The sequence below is a fragment of the Microcaecilia unicolor genome, chromosome 8, assembly GCF_901765095.1.
Source record: "Microcaecilia unicolor chromosome 8, aMicUni1.1, whole genome shotgun sequence".
Taxonomy (NCBI): domain Eukaryota; kingdom Metazoa; phylum Chordata; class Amphibia; order Gymnophiona; family Siphonopidae; genus Microcaecilia; species Microcaecilia unicolor.
Genome location: NC_044038.1, coordinates 173,992,969 through 174,015,132, shown reverse-complemented (window position 1 = coordinate 174,015,132; position 22,164 = coordinate 173,992,969). Strand labels below are relative to the sequence as shown.

Sequence of the window (22,164 nt, the reverse complement as noted above, 5' to 3'; positions counted from 1 at the left end):
CTTTTGGTTGTGTTTGGTTGTAATGTAGTTTATTTGACTGAGTTAATTATGTTTAAACTTTTAATATTTAGTTTTTCTCAGTTCATGTTACACTAGAACTAGAATTGGAGGGCTTTTCCATAAAGCCTATAAAAGGGTCATATGAAGGGTGTTGTACATTATGAAAGATAGAGGGAAATGGTACCATAATTTATGGAGTTTACAAATGGAACTTGGAAAAAAAAATCCTGATTATCCTTTCTGTTTTCTCAGTAGATTTAAGCTTCAGCATTTGGCCTCCCTTCCCTCTAGTTATTGGGCTCGACTCCAAAAGTGATGCTTTAGTGTAATAAATCAAAGCACAATAATTGCTTATCTTGGTAGTTCATCAGTTTTATATAGAAGTTTTGTAACCCTAAAATGTATCTGTGCATTAGGTTAATGTTTTACTTGATTCTTCATTCTGCAGCTCTGAATGTAATTAACTTTTTTTTTCTTCCAAGTTTGAGTTTCTACTTTCTAGCCATCTCGGTCATTTGTGTTGCCTTTGTTTCTCAATCAAGTTTTCATTAATCTGGTAGTAATTTTTGTCTGTTTGTTTTCCATTGGGGGTTTTTTTTTTTTTTTTAAAACCACATACTCATCAAATTTTTACTGCTGCCTGGTTTGTATTGTAATAATCTCATTCCCTCTGGCTCCTGTTTAAAAAAATGCTGTAAATTCAAAAGATTTGTATGTGCCTATGAAGTTGGCCAGCAATAAAATATTCTTGCAGTAGTATTTACTCACATGCCCACACACACATAATTTAAATCTTTAATGAGCTACATTTCTAGCAAACATACTTTTCAGAAGAATTGCAAAACTTATTTTCTAGTTTATATTCAGAACCTCTGCTTCAGCTGTTAGTTTTTTTTTTCTCTTTCTTCCTTTTTTGCAGTGCTGTTCTAGTATCCATTTCTGAAGAAAGCAAGAACCTTGGTATATCATGATACCTTTTTAAAGGACCAGCAAAAGAGGTATTGTAATATATCTGTTCTGGTCCGTTTAGAGGTATGGTGACTTATGAAGGCTCTGGTTTCCTTTTCTGCATATATATTTTAATATCCTTCAAGGCTCACAAACAGCAGCACAATACTAGTGTTAAGGGGCCAGTGGGGTTCAGTCGCATTCGGCATGACTTCTCAAGAATGGGGATGGCACCACTCAGCACGCGGCAACCGCTGGTTGGGACTTTCCGCAAACAAACGATGCCATGCCTGTACCTACGGTGAGTGGGGATTCTCAGTGGAGTACATTTCTCTACTAGGGCCAGTCTTGTCGGGGGACCTCGGGGATCTGGGAGGCAGAAACCGGAGGCTCAAGGAGCAGGGACATAACAAGGGTCCACGCTGTGGTCCTTCTGCTGGGAGGACTCTTAAGGCAGTTTTACTAGAGGTGGATCCAGGTAATCTTGGTTCAGTGGGTGTTTGAGGTCATTTGTAATAGTTGTGCCCTAGAATTTGTTCACTCTGTTCCCAGTGTACTTTTTGGAATACCCTTGCAGATCTCCACAGAGGGTGGCAAGCAGTCAAAGCAACACCTAAAAAGCTAGTACACATGAATGATTTCATCCCATTCCCTCCAAAGAAACGAGGGACAGGCCAGTATTCAAATATGCTTTATGGTGCCAAAGAGAAAATGTTCCTTTCACTCTGTTTTGGATCTCAGGCATACATAGTAACATAGTAGATGACGGCAGAGAAACACCTGTATGATCCATCCAGTCTGCCCAACAAGATAAACTCATATGTGCTACTTTGTGTATACCTGACCTTGATTTGTATCTGCCATTTTCAGGGCACAGACCGTAGAAGGGATAGTGCTGGGCAGACTTATATGGTCTGTGCCAGAGCCGGTGATTGGGAGGCGGGAATAGTGCTGGGCAGACTTATACGGTCTGTGCCCTGAAGAGCATAGGTACAAATCAAAGTAGGGTATACACAAAAAGTAGCACACATGAGTTGTCTTGTTGGGCAGACTGGATGGACCGTGCAGGTCTTTTTCTGCCGTCATCTACTATGTTACTATGTTACTTAGTTTGTGATTTTGGGCCTTGTAGCGCTATAGAAATGCTAAATAGTAGTAGTAACATTTGGTTCCAAGGATTCTCCTTTGGGTTAGCCATGACACTGCGATCGTTCTCCAAGGTAATGGAAGTAGAGTCAGCATAGTTTTACAAGAGAGCAGGAGGGCTGGTTACATAAGTACATAAGTATTGCCATCAAGCCCAGCATCCTGTTTCCAACAGTGGCCAATCCAGGTCACAAATACCTGGCAAGATCCCCAAAAAGTACAAAACCTTTTATACTGCTTTATCCCAGAAATAGTGGATTTTCCCCAAGTCCATTAATAACGATCTATGGACTTTTCCTTTAGGAAGCTGTCCAAATCTTTTTAAAACTCCGCTAAGCTAACCGCCTTTACCACATTCTCTAGCAACAAATTCCAGAGTTTAATTACACGTTGACTGAAGAAACATTTTCTCCAATTCGTTTTAAATTTACTACATTCCTAGTATTTTTGGAAAGCGTAAAGAGACACTTCACATCTACCTGTTCAACTCAACTCATTTTATAGACCTCTATCATATCTCCCCTCAGCCGCCTTTTCTCCAAGCTGAAGAGCCCTACCCACTTTAGCCTTTATCATTTTCATCGCCCTTCTCTGAACCTTTTCTAATTCCACTATATCTTTTTTTGAGATACGGCGACCAGAATTGAACACAGTATTCGAGGTGCGGTCGCACCATGGAGCGATACAAAGGCATTATAACATCCTCATTTTTGTTTTCCATTCCTTTCCTAATAATACCTAACATTATTCTATTTGCTTTCTTAGTCGCAGCAGCACACTGAGCAGAAGGTTTAAACGTCTCATCGACGACGACAACTAGATCCCTTTCTTGGTCTGTGACTCCTAACATGGAACCTTGCATGACGTAGCTATAATTCAGGTTCCTCTTTCCCACATGCATCACTTTGCACTTGCTCACATTAAACATCATCTGCCATTTAGAGGCCCAGTCTCGTAAGGTCCTCTTGTAATTTTTCACAATCCTCCTGTGATTTAATGACTTTGAATAACTTTGTGTCATCAGCAAATTTAATTACCTCACTAGTTACTCCCATCTCTAGGTCATTTATAAATATGTTAAAAAGCAGTGGGTGCACTCCCCCGGTTGGGATACTGTTGGATAAATATGAGATCTTTGTCTTGCAGGGCAAATCGGAAAACATTTGGTTCATAAGGCTTGTCTGGTTGGTAAAAGGTTACTTTTGAGTCAGTGGGTGGGCAGCTCTCTCCCGGACTTCTGGCACTGGAGGAATAGATTTCACGAGCTGATGCTCTTTGAGCGAAGGGCGGTACGAGGATCCCCCAAGAGGAGGAAGGCTTTTCTAGACATTTGGGGTCCATATATTCAGTCGCTACATACAAAAGGTAGGATAGATGTAGATTATGTGTAGGTAAAGAGTATGGATGGCACCTCCATAGGGGAGGGGGGTGGTGGGAATCCTGGGTGGGGAGGAATAAGGGGGATGGGAAGGGGATAAAAGGATAAAAGTTTTATGACGGATGATATCACTTGATGTACCGAGTGCATTTTACTTTTGTATCTGTGTGTTAGTAATATTGGATTTATCTCTTTTGCCTTGTCATGAATAAAGAAATTATGAAGCATAAGCAGTGCTTTTTTTGTAGAAAAAAAGGTGCTGGTACTCATTGTGGGTGGGGTCACCACATATGGCTCCACCCCTATTTTAGCCACACCCCTTATACCAGCCACGGCGCATATAAACAGACATAATTGAAATTATACTAGTATAGGAGAAAAAAATAATGTGATTTTTATTCATTATAAATAATTTCTGTAAGCTGTTACAGGTCCAGTATCCCCAGTGGGATACTGGACCTGTAACAGCAGACGTAAATTCTCAAATTGGACATATTCCAGACACTAAAATGAAAATAAAATGATTTTTTTTCTACCTTTGTTGTCTGGTGACTGTTTTTCTGATCATGCTGGCCCAGTATCCGATTATGCTGCTATCTGTCCTCTTAACTCCGTTTCCAGGGCTTCCTTTCCATTTATTTCTTTACTTTCCGCCTTTCTTCTTCATTTCTGGTCCTCAGCTTCTGCCTATTTTCTTCATCCATGTGCAGTTTTTCTTCTCCTTTTTTTCTTCATCTCATCTCCTTCCTCACTCTTCCCTCCCCTCCATCCATGTCCAGCATTTCTTCTCTCTCCCTGATCTCTCCTCCATCCACCCATGTCCAGCGGTTCTCCTCTCTCCCCTGCCCATGTCCAGCATGTCTCCTCTCTCCCTGCCCTCCCCTCCATGTCCAGCGATACTCTCTCCCTTCCCCTGTCCTCCATGCCCAGCATGTCGCCTCCCTCCCCTGCCCTCCCATCATCCGTGCCCAGCAATTCTCCTCTCTCCCCTGCCCATGTCCAGCTTGTCTCCTCTCCCCCTGCCCTCCCCTCCATGTCCAGCATTTCTTCTCTCCCTGCCCTCTCCTTCATTCACCCATGTCCAGTGATTCTCCTTTCTCCCCTGCCCTCCCCTCCATGTCCATCATGTCTCCTCCTCCTCTCCTTGTTCTGTGATTCTCCTCTCTCCCTTGCCCTCCCCTCCATGCCAGCAATTCTCTCTCCCCTGCCCTCCCCTCTATGCCAGCAATTCTCTCTCCCCTACCCTCCTCTCTATGCCAGCAATTCTCTCTCCCCTGCCCTCCCCTCTATGCCAGCCATTCTCTCTCCCCTGCCCTGCCCTCCCCTCCAAGTCGCAGCAAAGCGAATGGGTACGGAAGTGAAGGCAGCCATGCTAACTGGTTCGCAGGCAGGTTTGTCTTATCTCGCGTTCGGGATGCGCTGATAGGAAAGCGACGCAAGAGGAGACGAACCTGGCTGCGAACCAGTGAGCATTGTTGCCTTCCTTGATCGCCCCTTCTACCCCTTGGTCATCCAGCGGCCCAACTGATTCTTTTGTCGGCTTCCTGCTTTTAATATACCAAAAAAAACTTTTACTATGTTTTTTTGCCTCTACTGCTATCTTTTTTTCGTAATCCATCTTGGCCTTCTTTATCTGCACCTTGCATTTGCTTTGACACTCCTTATACTACTACTTAACTACTACTACTACTTAACATTTCTAGAGTGCTACAAGGGTTACGCAGCGCTGTACAAATTAACAAATAAGGACGGTCCCTGTTCAGAAGAGCTTACAATCTAAAAGACAAAATGTCAAGTTGGGGTAGATGAGATTTCCTGAGAAGAGATGAAGTGATTAGGTGCCGAAGGCAACATTGAAGAGGTGGGCTTTGAGCAATGATTTGAAGATGGGTAGGGAGGGGGCCCGGCGTATGGGCTTAGGGAGTTTGTTCCAAGCATGGGGTGAGGTGAGGCAGAAAGGGCTGGTTCTTGTTATTTTCAGACGGTTCCTTCTTTCATTTTCTGAAGGCGTTTCTTTTAGCCCTAATAGCTTCCTTCACCTCACTTTTTAACCATGCCGGCTGTCTTTTGGACTTTCGTCTTTTCTAATTTGCGGAATATGTTTGGCCTGGGCCTCCAGGATGGTATTTTTTAATAGCATCCACGCCTGTTGTACAGTTTTTACCCTCTCAGTTGTCCCTCTAAGTTTTTTCTTAACCATTCTTCTCATTTTATCATAGTCTCCTTTTTTAAAGTTAAACGCTAACGTATTTGACTTTCTATGTATAATTACTTCAAGGTTGATATCAAAACTGATCATATTATGATCACTGTTATCAGATCCAGGACTGGGCAATTCACATCTTAGTTTTCTTCTTCACTACCAAATTCTGGTTTTTGTAACCAGAACACAAGTTGTATTTTAAGGGTACAGATGTGGAGCCTGACTCCTGATGCAGCATTTCAAAACATGATGTCGTGTCAGGAGGCAGCCTGATAATTTGATTAAGATAAGTGACTCATTTGATATGAAGATATGCTATAAAAATAAATATATAGGTAAATATATTTTTTCACATTGTTATAATTGAGGAGGAAAAAAAATTTTAAAAACTGGTTCATTGAAAAATTTGGTAGCAAAGAAGCAAAATAAGGTGTGGATTGCTCAACGCAATTTCTGAGGATCCAACAAAAATAGAAAAAAAAATAGTGGGAAATGTAGTTAAAAAGGAGCATTTTTCTATTCAATCCTTTTTTTGGTGCCAGTGAAACCATCCTATATAATAATTTGCACCTCCAATGTTCTACATCTGGATGCCTGGGTTCGTAATACACTTCCCATTGGTCCGCTCTGGTGATGATGTCAGAGGGCAGATCAGTGGAAGGGAAGCCAGCACCAGCCAGCCACAGAACGTTGGAGGTGAGTAGAGAATTGGCCCCCTCTCCTCCCCACCTCCCCCTCCTCTCCTCCCCTCCGATTTACAGGCCCCCCCTCTCCGAGTTCCACGCCCCCGCGCCTCCCTCCCTTCCTCCCTCTCTCTCCTCTGAGTGCAAGCACGACCTGTCCTCCGCCTGCCCCTCGCCTTCCTAAGTGCCGGCTGTAATTTAAAACTTGTTACCTCGTGGTCCGGCGTCAGCAGTGAAGTCGAGCAGGCACGGTGCTTCAGACTTCTTTCCTTCTGTCTCAGCTTTGCCTCTGGTCCCGCCCTTCTGGAAACAGGAAATGAGGGCGGTACCAGAGACAGAGCTGAAACAGAAGGGAAGGCAGTCTGAAGCGCCGCTCGCCTTCACCGCTGACGCCGGACCACGAGGTAACAAGTTTTAAATTACAGCCGGCACTTAGGAAGGCGAGGGGCAGGCAGAGGACAGGTTGTGTGTGCACTCGGAGGAGAGAGGGAGGGAGGGAGGCGTGGGGGCGTGGAACTCGGAGAGGGGGGGCCTGTAAATCGGAGGGGAGGAGAGGAGGGGGAGGTGGGGAGGAGAGGGGGCCAATTCTCTACTCACCTCTGGAACTTGGAGGAGAGGGAGGGAGGCGCAGGGGTCTGGAACTTGGGGGGGGGGGCATTGGAACTCGGAGGAGAAGGGGGCATGGAACTCGGAGGGGAGGAGAGGGAGGGACAGTCGGTCCTGGAACTCGAAGGGGAGGGGGGTGGTCCTGGAACTCGAAGGGGAGGGAGGGGAGGGGAGGGGGGACGGTCCTGGAACTCGAAGGGGAGGGGGCGGTCCTGGAACTCGAAGGGCAGGGAGGTAGGGAGGGGGGTGAGGAACCTTGCTAGCGCCCGTTTCGTTTCTGTCAGAAACGGGCCTCTTTTACATAAATATTTTCATAGTCTGAATTTAAGATAGGATACTTTATATTTTAAAACTTGAATGAAACGGTGTATTGAAATCTGTCCTCCTTTCATGGGTGTTAGTGTGTGTGTTGGTATCTTTTGCATAGGATATTATTTTTTAATTGTTTTTAATTTGTTAAATAAAGTTAAACTAATGTTGGTTGTTTAGGGGCTGATTCATTAACCTGTGGAAAAAATTATGGGTTAGTGCCCATTTTGTGTAAAACTTTAGGGAGGAATTTTTCATGCATTCCCAGGCGTGGCAATGCACACAAAAAAATTTTTAAGTCCCTGGTATGAGTAGTGAGCAGCTTTAAAAGAGATGATGAGAACATGCCCTGTAGCTCCCAATAGCCTCCCCAACCAGCTTCCAAGTAAGAGAGTGCTTTGTATGACTTTTAGTGCATGAAGCCTCTTTGGTGAAAGACTTTTGCAGTTTAGTACATCAGCCCCTTTAATCTGCATGTGCCAGTATTACATATATTATTGAAATAAAGCCGTCAAGTTTCTTGTAGCCTAACCTTTTGCAACATTTAATTTTTCTCTTTTGTAGGATTCACAGCAGTCTAATTTTGGCACTGGAGAACAAAGTAAGTGTCTACAGAACGTGATTTCTTAACTAGTTAATTTCTTCCTGGAAGATATTACAACCCATATTAGAATCATCCCTTTGTTTGCTTAAATTCTTTTTACAAATTACTTTCTCTTCGGTGTTTGGTAGGGATGAAAACGCTATTGTGTTGACTTCTGTGACTACTTCTGTGACAGATCCCTAGCACTGATTTGAGAGATGAAAAAAGTGTAGATTAATGCAAATAACACAAGTCCAGGGGCCATCTTCAGGAGTTTAAAACTCCAAACGGTTTCTCAACTGGCTTGTACATAGCATTGACTTCGCTGCTGATTGTTCTTGTGAATTAATTCCCAGCTGACATGAAAATGCTCAGATGCTAAAGGTTGAAGGATGAGTTAAAGTTTAAATGGGCACCACAACTTGAGAGAAGCCCTCATTCATGTGTCTAGCTGTTGGCACACTTTTCCTCCTCGGCGAGATTTGTTCACTCTTTTTGTCAGAGTGTCCTTGTTGACTGTAGCTCACCTTCTGCCACAAATGGGCTGGTTCTCATCATGGGTCAAAGCCACTAGAGCAGGTTCCAAAAAGGGTTTTGTCTGAATTAAAGTCCTTAAAGTTTTACTGTGTACACAAGATAGGCAAACAGACAGGAATAGTATTTTGCCTTTATTACAGTGGTTCTAAAACCTGCTGTAGCCAGTCAGGTTTTCAAGATATCTGCAGTGAATATTCATGAGAGAGATATGTATGTACTGTTACCTTTGCATGCAGATTTCTCTTATGTATATTCATTCTGGATATCCTGAAACCCGACTGGCTTGGGAGTCCACCAGGTTAGGATCTGGAGCCACTGATTTATGGCATCCCCAAATAGACAGTTGAAGGCTGTGTCTGGATACGTATCAACACAAAGATGGCACTTGGTATTTTATATTCTCAGAGGACAAGCAGGCTGCTTGTTCTCACTGATGGGTGACGTCTGACGGCAGCCCCAGGATCGGAGATCTTCCTAGCAACAAAGTTTGCTAGCCCTTGCGCGCACATGTGCGCACTGCCTTCCCGCCCGTAACACGAGCGTGCTCCTCAGTCTCTTTTTTTCCATGGCACAGGATGGCTGTTTTCGGTTGTTCAGCGCCTCAGGAGAGCCCTCGCAGCGTTTTTTGCCGCTCTTCGGAGTGTTTTCTGAGCGACTTCGCTCGTCTTTTAGTTTACAAAAAAAAAAAAAGTTTTACTTTCCTGTATTTTCCTTAGTTTTGTTCCACATAAGTTTCCTTTCGTCATGTGCGGCCATTTTGGCCGCACGTACGGGTTTTTCGCAGTTTTGGTGCCTTTTTTCAGCAGCATCACGAATTTTGATTTCGCCAGCACGATTTTTCCGCCCATGTCCTCGAAGCCTACCAGTGGCTTCAAGAAGTGCACGCGGTGCAGCCGAACGATCTCGCTCACTGATAGGCACATTTCGTGTCTTCAGTGTCTGGGGGCTGGTCATTGCCCCGATGCCTGCACTTTGTGTCTTCAGCTGAAGAAGAGGACCCAGGCGGCGAGATTGGCTCAGTGGAACTTTTTGTTCGGAGCCCCGTCCGGTATGGCGCCAGCGGTACCAAGGTCATTGTCGTCAGGAGCGCAGGTGATGGCTGTCCACAGACCCTCCCACGCTGGTAGCAGTGAGCCATCGAGTGGGTCTCCACCTGCCTCGAGGGCTCCTCCGGTACAGGCCCCCCAGGACCGACCTCTTTCGGACCCGGCCCCGAGGAGACGTGTGGATTCCACGTCTTCCTTGTTGGTACCGGGAGGTACCGGTGACGTGCTTCGAGTGAAGCCGAAGAAGCACCATCATCGGTCACCTTCCCATCACGGTACCGAGAGCTCCGGGGCGCCAAAGGATTCGGCACCCATGAAGCATCGACGCCGGGAGGACCGCTCACCCTCCATACAGGAGGTGTCGCTACGCTCTTCTCCGGACAGCCCGGTACCGCCTCCTCGCCCCAGGCAGATTCTGAGTTCATCGCCTGTACCGGCCCCACTGCCTTGCTCGACAGACACTCTAGACGAGCGCCTCCGAACCATTCTTCCAGGGATTCTGGAAGGGCTGCTGCGACCATCTGTTCCGGTACCGCCGGTGCTTGCGCCGTCGGTACCGTCGAGAGATGCAGCGGTTGGCTCCCCACCCGTGGTGAGGACTGCGAATCTGGTACCGCTTGCGGCATCGGCCTCCGCTGCCACCCAAGTTGACTCCCCGTCGACGTCGCCGGCGGCGAGGGAGTCTTCTTCTCGGCATCGCCATAGAGGACTTAGTTCCTCGGCGTCGAGACAGGCTGAGCTTCGGACTGAAGTCAGAGAACTTGTGTCCGATACTGAAGGTGAGGCCTCGTGGGAGGCAGAGGAAGAACCCAGATATTTCTCTGATGGGGAGTCTTGTGGTCTTCCTTCTGATCCTACTCCTTCGCCAGAGAGAAAGCTTTCTCCCCCTGAGAGTCTGTCTTTCTCTTCATTTGTCTGGGAAATGTCTACGGCCATTCCCTTCCCAGTGGTTACTGAGGATGAGCCCAGGGCTGAGTTGTTCGAGGTCTTGGACTATCCTTCGCCACCTAAGGAGTCGTCCACTGTTCTCCTGCATAATGTCCTGAAACAGACATTGCTGGCGAACTGGACGAAACCATTAAGTAACCCCTCTATTCCAAAAAAGATTGAGTCCCAGTATCGGATCCACGGGGACCCAGAGTTGAAGACCCAGTTGCCTCATGACTCTGGAATTGTGGATTCGGCTCTCAAGAGAACCAAGAGTACTAGGGATTACGCCTCGGCGCCCCCGGGGCAGGAGTCTAGGACTCTGGACTCTTTTGGGAGGAAGGCTTACCATTCTGCTATGCTCATGTCCTAGATCCAGTCGTGCCAGCTCTACACGAGCATCCACTTGCGGAACAACGTGCGGCAGCTGACTGACTTGGTCGATAAGCTCCTGTCGGAGCAGGCCAAGCCTTTTCAGGAGGTGGTCAGGCAGCTGAAGGCGTGTCACAAATTCCTGTCCAGGGGTGCTTACGACACTCTTGATGTTGCGTCCAGGGCCCCTGCTCAAGGTATAGTGATTCGCAGACTCTCATGGCTGCGTGCCTCTGATCTGGAAAATAGAGTCCAGCAGCGGATTGCGGATGCTTCTTGCCGGGAGGATAACATTTTTGGCGAGAAGGTCGAACAGGTGATAGAGCAGCTCCACCAGCGGGACACCGCCTTCAACAAACTCTCCCACCGGATGCCTTCAGCATCTACCTCAACAGGTAGATGTTTTTATGGGGGACGGAGGAATGCTCCCTATGCTTATAATAAGCGTAGGTACAATCCACCTGCCCGCCAGCCCGCTCAGGCTAAGCCCCAGCGCGCTCGTTCACGTCAACAGCGTGCGCCCCAACAGGCCCCTGCAGCTCCCCAGCAAAAGCAAGGGACGGGCTGTTGACTGGCTCCAGGCGCGCATAGCCGATATAAAAGTGTCCGTGCCAGACAATCTGCCGGTAGGAGGGAGGTTAAAGTTTTTTCACCAAAGGTGGCCTCTTGTAACCTCCGACCGGTGGGTTCTCCAAATAGTCCGGCTAGGATACTCCCTCAATTTGATCTCCAAACCTCCAAATTTCCCACCGGGGGCTCAGTCCTTCAGCTTCCAGCACATGCAGGTACTTGCAGAGGAACTCTCCGCCCTTCTCAGCGCCAATGCAGTCGAGCCTGTGCCACCAGGGCAGGAAGGGCTGGGATTCTATTCCAGGTACTTCCTTGTGGAAAAGAAAACAGGGGGGATGCGTCCCATCCTAGACCTAAGGACCCTGAACAAATATCTGGTCTGAGAAAAGTTCAGGATGCTTTCCCTGGGCACCCTTCTTCCCATGATTCAGAAACACGATTGGTTGATGCTCTCTGGGATTAAAGGATGCTTATACTCGCATCCTGATACTACCAGCTCACAGGTAGTATCTTCGATTCCGTCTGGGAACACGGCATTTTCAGTATTGTGTGCTACCCTTTGGTCTTGCCTCTGTGCCTACAGTGTTCACAAAATGCCTGGCAGTCGTGGTGGCATCTCTACGCAGACTGGGAGTGCATGTGTTCCCTTATCTTGACGATTGGCTGGTGAAGAACACCTCGGAGGCAGGAGCTCTACAGTCCATGCGGATGACTATTTGACTCCTGGAGCTACTAGGGTTTGTGATAAATTATCCAAAGTCCCACCTTCTTCCAGTTCAACGACTAGAATTCATAGGAGCTCTGCTAGACTCCCAGACTGCTACCTCCTGGGTACTAGAGTCTCAGCAGATCACAGCTCGGCAGATGTTGAGATTGCTCGGCCACATGGCCTCCACAGTTCATGTGACTTCCATGGCCCGTCTTCATATGAGATCAGCTCAGTGGACCTTAGCTTCCCAGTGGTTTCAAGCTGCGGTGAATCTAGAGGATGTGATCCAACTGTCCACAGTTTTTCTCAAATCCCTACATTGGTGGACAATTCGCTCCAATTTGACCTTGGGACGTCCCTTTCAAATTCCTTAGCCGCAAAAAGTGCTGACTACAAATGCATCTCTCCTGGGGTGGGGAGCTCATGTCGATGTGCTCCACACCCAAGGATGTTGGTCCCTCCAGGAAGCAGGTTTTCAGATCAATCTCCTGGAGTTACGAGTGGTCTGGAACGCGCTAAAGGCTTTCAGGAATCGGCTGTCCTATCAAATTATTCAAATTCAGACAGACAATCAGGTTGCTATGTACTACATCAACAAGCGGGGGCACCGGATCTCGCCCCCTGTGTCAGGAAGCCGTCAGGATGTGGCTTTGGGCTCGCCAACACGGCATGTTTCTCCAATCCACTTATCTGGCAAGCATAAACAACAGTCTGGCCGACAGGTTGAGCAGGATTATGCAACCTCACGAGTGGTCTCTCAGCTCGAGAGTAGTACGCAAGATCTTCCAAGCGTGGGGCATCCCCTTGGTAGATCTTTTTGCCACTCAGATCAATCACAAGGTCCCTCATTTCTGTTCCAGACTTCAGGCCCACGGCAGACTAGCGTCAGATGCCTTTCTCCTTTATTGGGGGAAGGGCCTCCTGTATGCCTATCCTCCCATACCCCCTTGGTAGGGAAGACTTTGCTGAAACTCAAGCAGGATCATGGAACCATGATTCTGATCGCTTCCTTCTGGCCACGTCAGATCTGGTTTCCTCTTCTTCTTCTGGAGTTGTCCTCAGAAGAACCATGGAGATTGGAGTGTTTTCCAACCCTCATCACTCAGAACGAAGGGGCGCTTGTGCATCCCAACCTCTAGTCCCTGGCTCTCACGGCCTGGATGTTGAGAGCGTAGACTTTGCCTCCTTGGGTCTTTCTGAGGGTGTCTCCCGAGTCTTGCTTGCTTCCAAAAAAGATGCCACGAAGAGGTGTTATTCTTTCAAATGGAAGAGGTTTGCCATCTGGTGTGACAGCAAGACCCTAGATCCTCATTCTTGTCCTACACAGAACCTGCTTGAATACCTTCTGCACTTGTCCGAGTCTGGTCTCAAAACCAACTGTGTAAGGGTTTACCTTAGCGCAATTAGTGCTTTTCATTATCGTGTAGAGGGTAAGCCTATCTCGGGGACAGCCTTAGTTGTTCGCTTCATGAGAGGTTTGCTTTTGTCAAAGCCCCCTATCAAGCCTCCTTCTGTGTCATGGGATCTCAGTGTCGTTCTCAGCCAGCTGATGAAACCTCCTTTTGAGCCACTGAATTCCTGCCATCTGAAGTACTTGACCTGGAAGGTCATTTTCTTGGTGGCAGTCACTTCAGCTCGTAGAGTGAGTGAGTTTCAAGCCTTGGTAGCTCATGCTCCTTATACTAAATTTCATCATAACAGAGTAGTCCTCCGCACTCACCCTAAGTTCTTGCCGAAGGTGGAGAGTTCCATCTTAACCAGTCAATTGTCTTGCCAACATTCTTTCCCTATCCTCATACCCGCCCTGCTGAACGTCAGTTGCATACCTTGGACTGCAAGCAAGCATTGGCCTTCTATGTGGAGCGGACAAGCCCCTTCAGACAGTCCGCCCAAATGTTTGTTTCTTTAGACCCCAATAGAAGGGAAGTGGCTGTCAGGAAACGCACCATCTCAAATTGGCTAGCAGCTTGCATTTCCTTCACTTACGCCCAAGCTGGGCTGACTCTTGAGGGTCATGTCACGGCTCATAGTGTTTGAGCCATGGCAGCGTCAGTGGCCCACTTGAAGTCAGCCACTATTGAAGAGATTTGCAAGGCTGCGACGTGGTCATCTGTCCACACATTCACATATCATTACTGCCTCCAGTAGGATACCCGACGCGACAGTCGGTTCGGGCAGTCGGTGCTGCAGAATCTGTTTGGGGTTTAGAATCCAACTCCACCCCCCTAGGCCCATTTTTATTCTGTTCCAGGCTGCATTCTGTTTTTTCTGTTTAGGTCAATCTCAGTTATGTCCTCGCCGTTGCGAGGCCCAATTGACCAATGTTTGTTGTTTTGAGTGAGCCTGGGGGCTAGGGATACCCCATCAGTGAGAACAAGCAGCCTGCTTGTCCTCGGAGAAAGCGAAGTTACTTACCTGTAGCAGGTGTTCTCCGAGGACAGCAGGCTGATTGTTCTCACAAACCCGCCCACCTCCCCTTGGAGTTGTGTCTTCCCTTGTCTTTGCTTTCTACTTGACTGAGGAGCACACTCGCGTAACGGGCGGGAAGACAGTCGCATGTGCACGCGAGTGGTAGCAAACTTTGTTGCTAGGAAGATCTCCAATCCTGTGGGCTGCCGTCGGACGTCACCCATCAGTGAGAACAATCAGCCTGCTGTCCTCGGAGAACACCTGCTACAGGTAAGTAACTTCGCTTTTCAGCCATCAGAATTTTGAAATCTTATATATTTTATGCTGTTGAACTCTAGCTGTATGACACAAGCTGTAGTATTTGTGCTTGTACCTGAATGGTTCTTAGCACTCAACAGATGCCCAGTTCTACAGTGTATAATTTTGTTCCCTTGTCCTAATCTTATTTTTGTTTTGGTTTTGCAGAAAGATACAATACATTGTCAAAACCATCCAGTGGTCATCAGTCTAAATCGTAAGTGTCTTCCAGTTTCTAGAGATATGTTGGTTTTTTTTTGTGCTGTCATTTTGTTTTGATTTGATGATTGTCATTTTGTTTTCCTGTCTACATTACTATATATACTCAAGTATAAACCAAGATTTTTGGGCCCCAAAAATTGGGGTGTCAGGTTATAGTCGAGCCAGAAGAAATCTGTTTCCCCCCCCCCCCCCCCCCCCCCCCCCCCCGATGACCGGCATTTTTTACCGTACCCTTTTATTTTGCCACCGCTGACAAGGAAGTGAAAGCAAGCTGTGCCAGTGTAGGGCCTTGAATGCATTCTCAAGGACCTCAGTTCTCACTTTCTCAAAGTTTCTGGGAGGACGGGAACCGGGAGGTCTTGAGCATATGCAGATACTCAAGGCTTCACACCAGCCCAGCTTGCTTTCATTTCTGTCGATGGCGATCACAGCAGCCAAAAGCAAGCGGTAAAAATGCCGGTTACACCCTGAGAGGGGGGTTGGAGAGGGAGAAAACATCTCTGAAAGTTTTCAAAACAAAAGACTTGGCTTTTTGCTAACACCTTTTCCGCAAAGTAAATTATTACAGCAAATCGCTGTCACCCTCTGTCTCCTTCCCTCTCCCTTGTCCTACCCTTCTGTACCTCTCCTCTCTGTTTAAAATTTTATATTTCCTTTTGTTTTCTCAAACTTGTTTTGATTTTATTGTAAACCGCTGAGAGCTGTCAGTTAATATAGCAACTTCAATAAACCAAAAGTGGCAGTCACTGGTGGCCCTGTGGGGGGGGGGGGGGGGGGGGGAGAGGAGGAGGAGAGAGGGAAAGGGCAAAAATTTGTGGAGCAGCAAATTATCTGTACCCAGTTTATATTATAAAGAATATGAAGGAGGAGTTTTTAAGATAAGACAGTGAGATGTGGAGCAGACAGTTTAGGTTGGCTTGCAGTGGAGAAAGGAGTGCCACAGGAATCTGTTTCGTCTGCTATGCTCATTAATGTATATCAGTGGCCTCTTTATATGTAGCTATTAATTTAGACTTGTCTGACAGATGCATTGGATAATATAATGGTTTTATTTTTCCTGTGCTAAAGATATTAATGCCACATTACAAGTATTGAGAAATGTTACAAAGGTTGTTGACAATTGTTTAGTTAGGAGAGAGAGTAGTGGCAGTCACTGGTCGATTGCGGGGGGTGGGGGAGGGAAAAATGCTTCACATCAAGGAAAAGGGGGAAATGGAGACATGCAGGACACTACAAGGGAGGAAATATTATACTTAAATATAACCCCCCACCCCCGACATATACTTCAGTTAACTGTGCTTATGCTCGGATAGGCTTATATTTCTGTATTTATGGCATGCATGTTATTTTTACAATGCACCTATTTTAAGTTTGCATTTTATTTATTTATTGCATTTGTATCCCACATTTTCCCACCTATTTGCAGGCTCAATGTAGCTTACAGAGATCTGTTATGGCATTGCCATTCCAGAGTGTCAGATACAATTGGTGATGCAAAGAGATTAAGGATGGAAAGAAGTATTATTTAGTGGGTGCTGAAAGGTTTTAGTGTACTTTAAAATGACAAAAACAGTATTTCACTGTTTCTTTGTGTTGTATCAGGCAGAAAACACCACCAATGTTATTACACAGATCACTATTTTTGTGTGTTAAAACACATTCCTAATAGCATGCTTCCTGTTTTGAGAAACTTTTCTCCCACTATGTGAATGTTTTGTCTGTCATGTGAAAAATGTGTATTTCTAAATTCCAGTTACCAGGCTAGCAAAGCAGAAATACTTTTGTGATGCATTACAATTTTAAAGATGGTTTTCATAGTGTAGGGGGTAATAACTTTCTATTTTTCCATATTTTCCTTCCTTTCTTACTTAGCACTATCAAAACGTGTTCTAACTTGAGAAGTTTTGGTTGAAATCCAGATGACAAATGCTTCTTGTTAGATTACTTCATTGGGTTAATGGATTAATCATTTTGTGAGCAGATGTAAATGTAAAATGCTTTTACATACTATTTTGGACAAATGGGCATGGTTTTAAACTAGTTTATAATTTAAATTGTACTTGGCCCTCATCTGTGATCATTTCTCTCAGCATTACAGATTAGTAAAATGTAATCTCTGTGTTGAAATACCTCTGGATTTTCCCTTTCTGGTGGCATTTAGCAGCATGGTTTCCCCCTGTGCTTGAGATATGTAAACTGATCTTGAGATAACTAGTACAGAATAAAGTGTTGTATTTTTATTTAAAAACTAGTAAAAAAGGCCCGTTCCTGTCGGAAATGAAACGGGCGCTAGCAAGGCTTTCCTGGGAGTGTGTATGTTTGAGAGAGCGTATGTGACAGTGACTGTGTGAGAGAGAGAGTGAATGTGTGAGTGTGTGTGTGGGTGCGAGTTTGGGTGTGACAGAGAGAGTGTGTGGGTGAGAATGAGTGTGTGCAAGTGCGTATGTGATCCTGTTTTCTGTAGTTGAGGGGGTTTTCCGGGGAGGCTGGCTGTGCCAGGCTATTTGCCATCTGTGCCGTGATGTCCCTGAGCTATCGTGATGGAGGGTGTCACACTTTCTATACCTCTGTATGTTGTACATAGGTTCCTGCTGTTTCCCTCTGTGTGAGACAGAGGTACCTGGGTTCTGTGTAGAAATGATTCTTCAGTGTTTGTGTGAGGCTCTGTGGCAATGGGCTGTCGCTTCCTGCGTGTCTCTGTAGGTTGCCTGGCTTCACAGTTCCTCCATGCTGTCTGGCAAGCTGCTGGCTGCGTTCCGTGTGGGACTGGGCACTGTTGATGAGCGGCATGGCGATTGTTTGGGAGGTATGTGCTTGGGGAGGAGGTGGTGGGCGATGCGCCGAGGAGGGGGGCAGGGCATACTCGTTGCTGTGCACGCGTCACGGTTTTGTTTTTGTACTCCTGCTCCTCCCCCCCCCCCCCCGTGTCGGTCGTGGTTTTGTGGGCCTTCTGCCTTTCCTTCCCTGCCGTCATCTGTCCATGCGACTTGTGGCTTCTGCCTTTCCGGCCCCGCCGGCGACGTCATCGCAAGAGGCGGGGTTGGATCGCCTGAGCTGTGAGTAGAGCGTTTCTCTTGTGGAGTGTAAAAGTAATCCTCTCCACATCGTCGCCCATCCAGAAGGCTCGTCCAATGATGGTATTTCGCCGCGCCTTCTAGAGGAGGTTCGCCCATTGAGGACCTGCCTAACGCGCGGCTCTGCCAATGGCGGGAGAGGATGCGCCGTCGACGTAATCGCGAGAGGCGGAGGAACGCGAGGGCGGAGCTACAGGCAACAGGCCAAACCGGATATCTCTGGCGCCTCAACATCCGGCTTGAGGCTTCAATGGAACGTTGGAGGTGCCTTTTATATATAGAGATATTTTTGGCTTGGTGATTTGTCCTTTGTTGAACCTTAAACTACCTTTAGGGGCTTATGGCACCATGAGCCTTGATTCATAATTAAGGGTCCATCTTACCCCCCCCCCCCCCCCCCCCCCCCCACACACACACACACATTTTATAATTCCACTTACCTCATTCAGGTCTTGCAGTGATGGTCCTTAACTTGGGACTACAGACAATTGCTCCTATTTGGAACCAGGAATACATAGTAACATAGTAGATGATGGCAGAAAAAGACCTGCACAGTCCATCCAGTCTGCCCAACAAGATAAACTCATATGTGTATCCTTACCTTGATTTGTACCTGCCTTTTTCAGGGCATAGACTGTACAAGTCTGCCCAGCAGTATTTCCCGCCTCCCAACCACCAGTCCCGCCTCCCATCACCGGCTCTGGCACAGACCGTATAAGTCTGCCCTCCACTATCCTCACCTCCCAACCACCAACCCCTCTTCCCCCACCTGCTCCACCACCCAATTTCGGCTAAGCTGCTGAGGATCCAATCCTACTGCACAGGATTCCTTTATGCATATCCCACGCATGTTTGAATTCCATTACCATTTTCATCTCCACCACCTCCCGCGGGAGGGCATTCCAAGCGTCCACCACCCTCTCTGTGAAAAAATACTTCCTGACATCTTTCCTGAGTCTGCCCCCCTTCAATCTCATTTCATGTCCGCTAGTTCTACTGCCTTCCCATCTACGGAAAAGATTTGTTTGTGGATTAATACCTTTCAAATATTTGAACGTCTGTATCATATCACCCCTGTTCCTCCTTTCCTCCAGGGTATATATGTTCAGGTCAGCAAGTCTCTCTTCATACGTCTTGGAACGCAAATCCCATACCATTCTCGTAGCTTTTCTTTGCACCGCTTCCATTTTTTAACATCCTTCGCAAGGTACGGCCTCCAAAACTGAACACACTACTCCAGGTGGGGCCTCACCAACGACTTGTACAGGGGCATCAACACTTTCTTTCTTCTGCTGATCACACCTCTTTCTATACAGCCTAGCAACCTTCTCGCTACGGCCACCGCCTTGTCACACTGTTTCGTCGCCTTCAGATCCTCGGATACTATCACCCCAAGATCCCTCTCCCCCTCAGTACCTATCAGACTCTCATCGCCTAACACATAAGTCTCTCGTGGGTTTCTACTCCCTAAATGCATCACTTTGCATTTCTTTGCATTGAATTTTAATTGCCAAACCTTAGACCATTCTTCTAGCTTCCTCAGATCCTTTTTCATGCTTTCCACTCCCTCCCGGGTGTCCACTCTGTTGCAAATCTTAGTATCATCCGCGAATAGGCAAACTTTACCTTCTAACCCTTCGGCAATGTCACTCACAAATATATTGAACAGAATCAGCCCCAGCACCGATCCCTGAGGCACTCCACTACTCACCTTTTCCTCCTCCGAGCGAACTCTATTTACCACCACCCTCTGGCGTCTGTCCGTCAACCAGTTCCTAATCCAGTTCACCACTTCGGGACCTATCTTCAGCCCATCGAGTTTATTTAAGAGCCTCCTGTGGGGAACCGTGTCAAAAGCTTTGCAAAAATCTAAGTAGATTACATCTATAGCACGTCGATGATTCAATTCTCCAGTTACCCAATCAAAGAATTCAATGAGATTCGTTTGGCACGATTTCCCTTTGGTAAAACCATGTTGTCTCGGATCTTGCAACTTATTGGCTTCCAGGAAATTCACTATCCTTTCCTTCAGCATTGCTTCCATTACTTTTCCAATAACTGAAGTGAGGCTTACCGGCCTGTAGTTTCCAGCTTCTTCCCTATCACCACTTTTGTGAAGAGAGACCACCTCCGCCGTTTTCCAATCCCTCGGAACCTCTCCCGTCTCCAAGGATTTATTAAACAAATCTTTGAGGACCCGCCAGAACCTCTCTGAGCTCCCTCAATATTCTGGGGTGGATCCCGTCCGGTCCCATGGCTTTGTCCACCTTTAGCTTTCCAAGTTGTTGATACACACTCTCTTCCGTGAACGGTGCTATATCCATTCCATTCTCAGGTGTACTTTTGCCAGTCCCTCGCGGTCTTTCCCCAGGATTTTTTTTCTGTGAAAACAGAACAAAAGTATCTATTTAGCAAATTGGCTTTTTCTTCATCATTATCTACATAGCGGTTCGCAGTATCTTTTAGTCTCACAATTCCCTTTTTAGTCATTCTCCTTTCACTAATATACCTGAAGAAATTTTTGTCACCCCTCCTTACATTTCTAGCCATTTGTTCTTCCGCTTGTGCCTTCGCCAGACGTACCTCTCTCTTGGCTTCTTTCAGTTTCATCTGGTATTCCTCCCCGTGTTCCTGTTCTTGAGAATGTCTATATTTCTGGAACGCTAATTCTTTAGCCTTTATTTTGTCAGCCACTTGCTTGGAGAACCATATCAGTTTCCTTTTTCTCTTGCTTTTATTTACTCTCCTTACATAAAGGTCTGTGGCCTTATTTATTACTTTCAGCCTGGACCACTGCCCTTCCACTTCTCGTACGTCCTCCCAGCCCATCAGCTCCTTCCTCAGGTATTCCCCCATTTTACTAAAGTCAGCACGCTTGAAATCCAGGACTTTGAGTTTAGAGTGGCCGCCCTCCACTTCAGCCGTCATATCAAACCAAACCGTTTGGTCACTGCCTCCCAGGTGTGCACCCACTCGGACATTTGACACACTATCCCCATTTGTGAGCACCAGATCCAGCGTCGCTCCCTCCCTTGTGGGTTCTGTCACTATTTGTCTGAGCAGAGCACTTTGGAAAGCATCCACGATCTCTCTACTTCTTTCCGATTTGGCAGACGGAACCTTCCAATCTACATCCGGCAGATTGAAATCTCCCATCAACAGAACCTCTTTTTTCTTTCCTAATTTTTGAATATCTGCGATCAGATATTTATCTAGTTTCTCTAATTGTGTCGGGGGTCTGTAGACAACACCCACATGGACAGAGGTTCTATCATCTTTTTAAGGTGATCCATATCGCTTCTTCCTTTCCCCAGGTCCCTGTCATTTCAGTCGCCGTGATATCATTCCTCACATACAGAGCTACTCCTCCACCTTTACGACCCTCTCTATCCTTCCTAAATAGATTATAGCCTGGTATGCTTGCATCCCATTCGTGGGAACCGTTGAGCCACGTCTCTGTGATTGCAACAACATCTAAGTCTGCTTCCAACATCAGGGCTTGAAGGTCGTGAACTTTATTGCTTAGACTACGAGCATTTGTGGCCATCGCTTTCCATCTATATTTCCTGGTATGTGTTCCAACATTAGTGATTTGGGGGTGTGTTTTTACTTTGGGTACCTTCGTGTCCCAAAGTGACCTGTAGATATTGCCATTTAACAAAAGCTAGGATTACTTTCCTGTCAGGGATTGTGAACATTTCCTCCACAGTGTTCTTTACCCCAGAAAATCTGACCCATGAATTTAAGCCCAGATTCTCTGCATGGCAGTGTATAGCACTGCCACTAAGCCACCAGGCGGGTTTTGTATTTTAAGAAAAGCATAGGCTGAACTAAAAACAACAATCCTTTCCATATGCAGTTGAATTCAGATCTGTCACAAGTAAAATGAAAATTTTTACAGTAGTAAAGATCTGCTGGCTGAGTTTATTTTTGATTTCTGAGCTGGCAGATCAGTTAAGATTTAAGCAATGGGTTGGTTGCTAAACTCCCAGTCTCCCTCTCCACCAAGATATTTGCTATCATGCCTTGGTCACCAGTGAGGAGCTACTGACACATCATTCAATTGGTGACCTTGGGCTTAAGGAAGGTGACTCTGCCTTCTGGCATTTTAACAGGAACCATAGTTCTTACATTAGTAAAGGCTA

General features: G+C 46.5%; 1 protein-coding gene across 3 annotated transcripts in view; it reads left to right on the top strand.

The window, feature by feature from the left end:
- Positions 1-22,164, top strand: part of AFF4 (AF4/FMR2 family member 4) — a 182,391-nt gene that overhangs the window by 106,049 nt on the left and 54,178 nt on the right. For all 3 annotated transcript variants that reach the window (XM_030212599.1, XM_030212598.1, XM_030212601.1), the window contains 2 exons: positions 7,838-7,874; positions 14,892-14,940. In XM_030212599.1, coding sequence (XP_030068459.1) covers positions 7,838-7,874; positions 14,892-14,940 — 86 coding nt within the window. The remainder of the gene's footprint in view (positions 1-7,837; positions 7,875-14,891; positions 14,941-22,164) is intronic.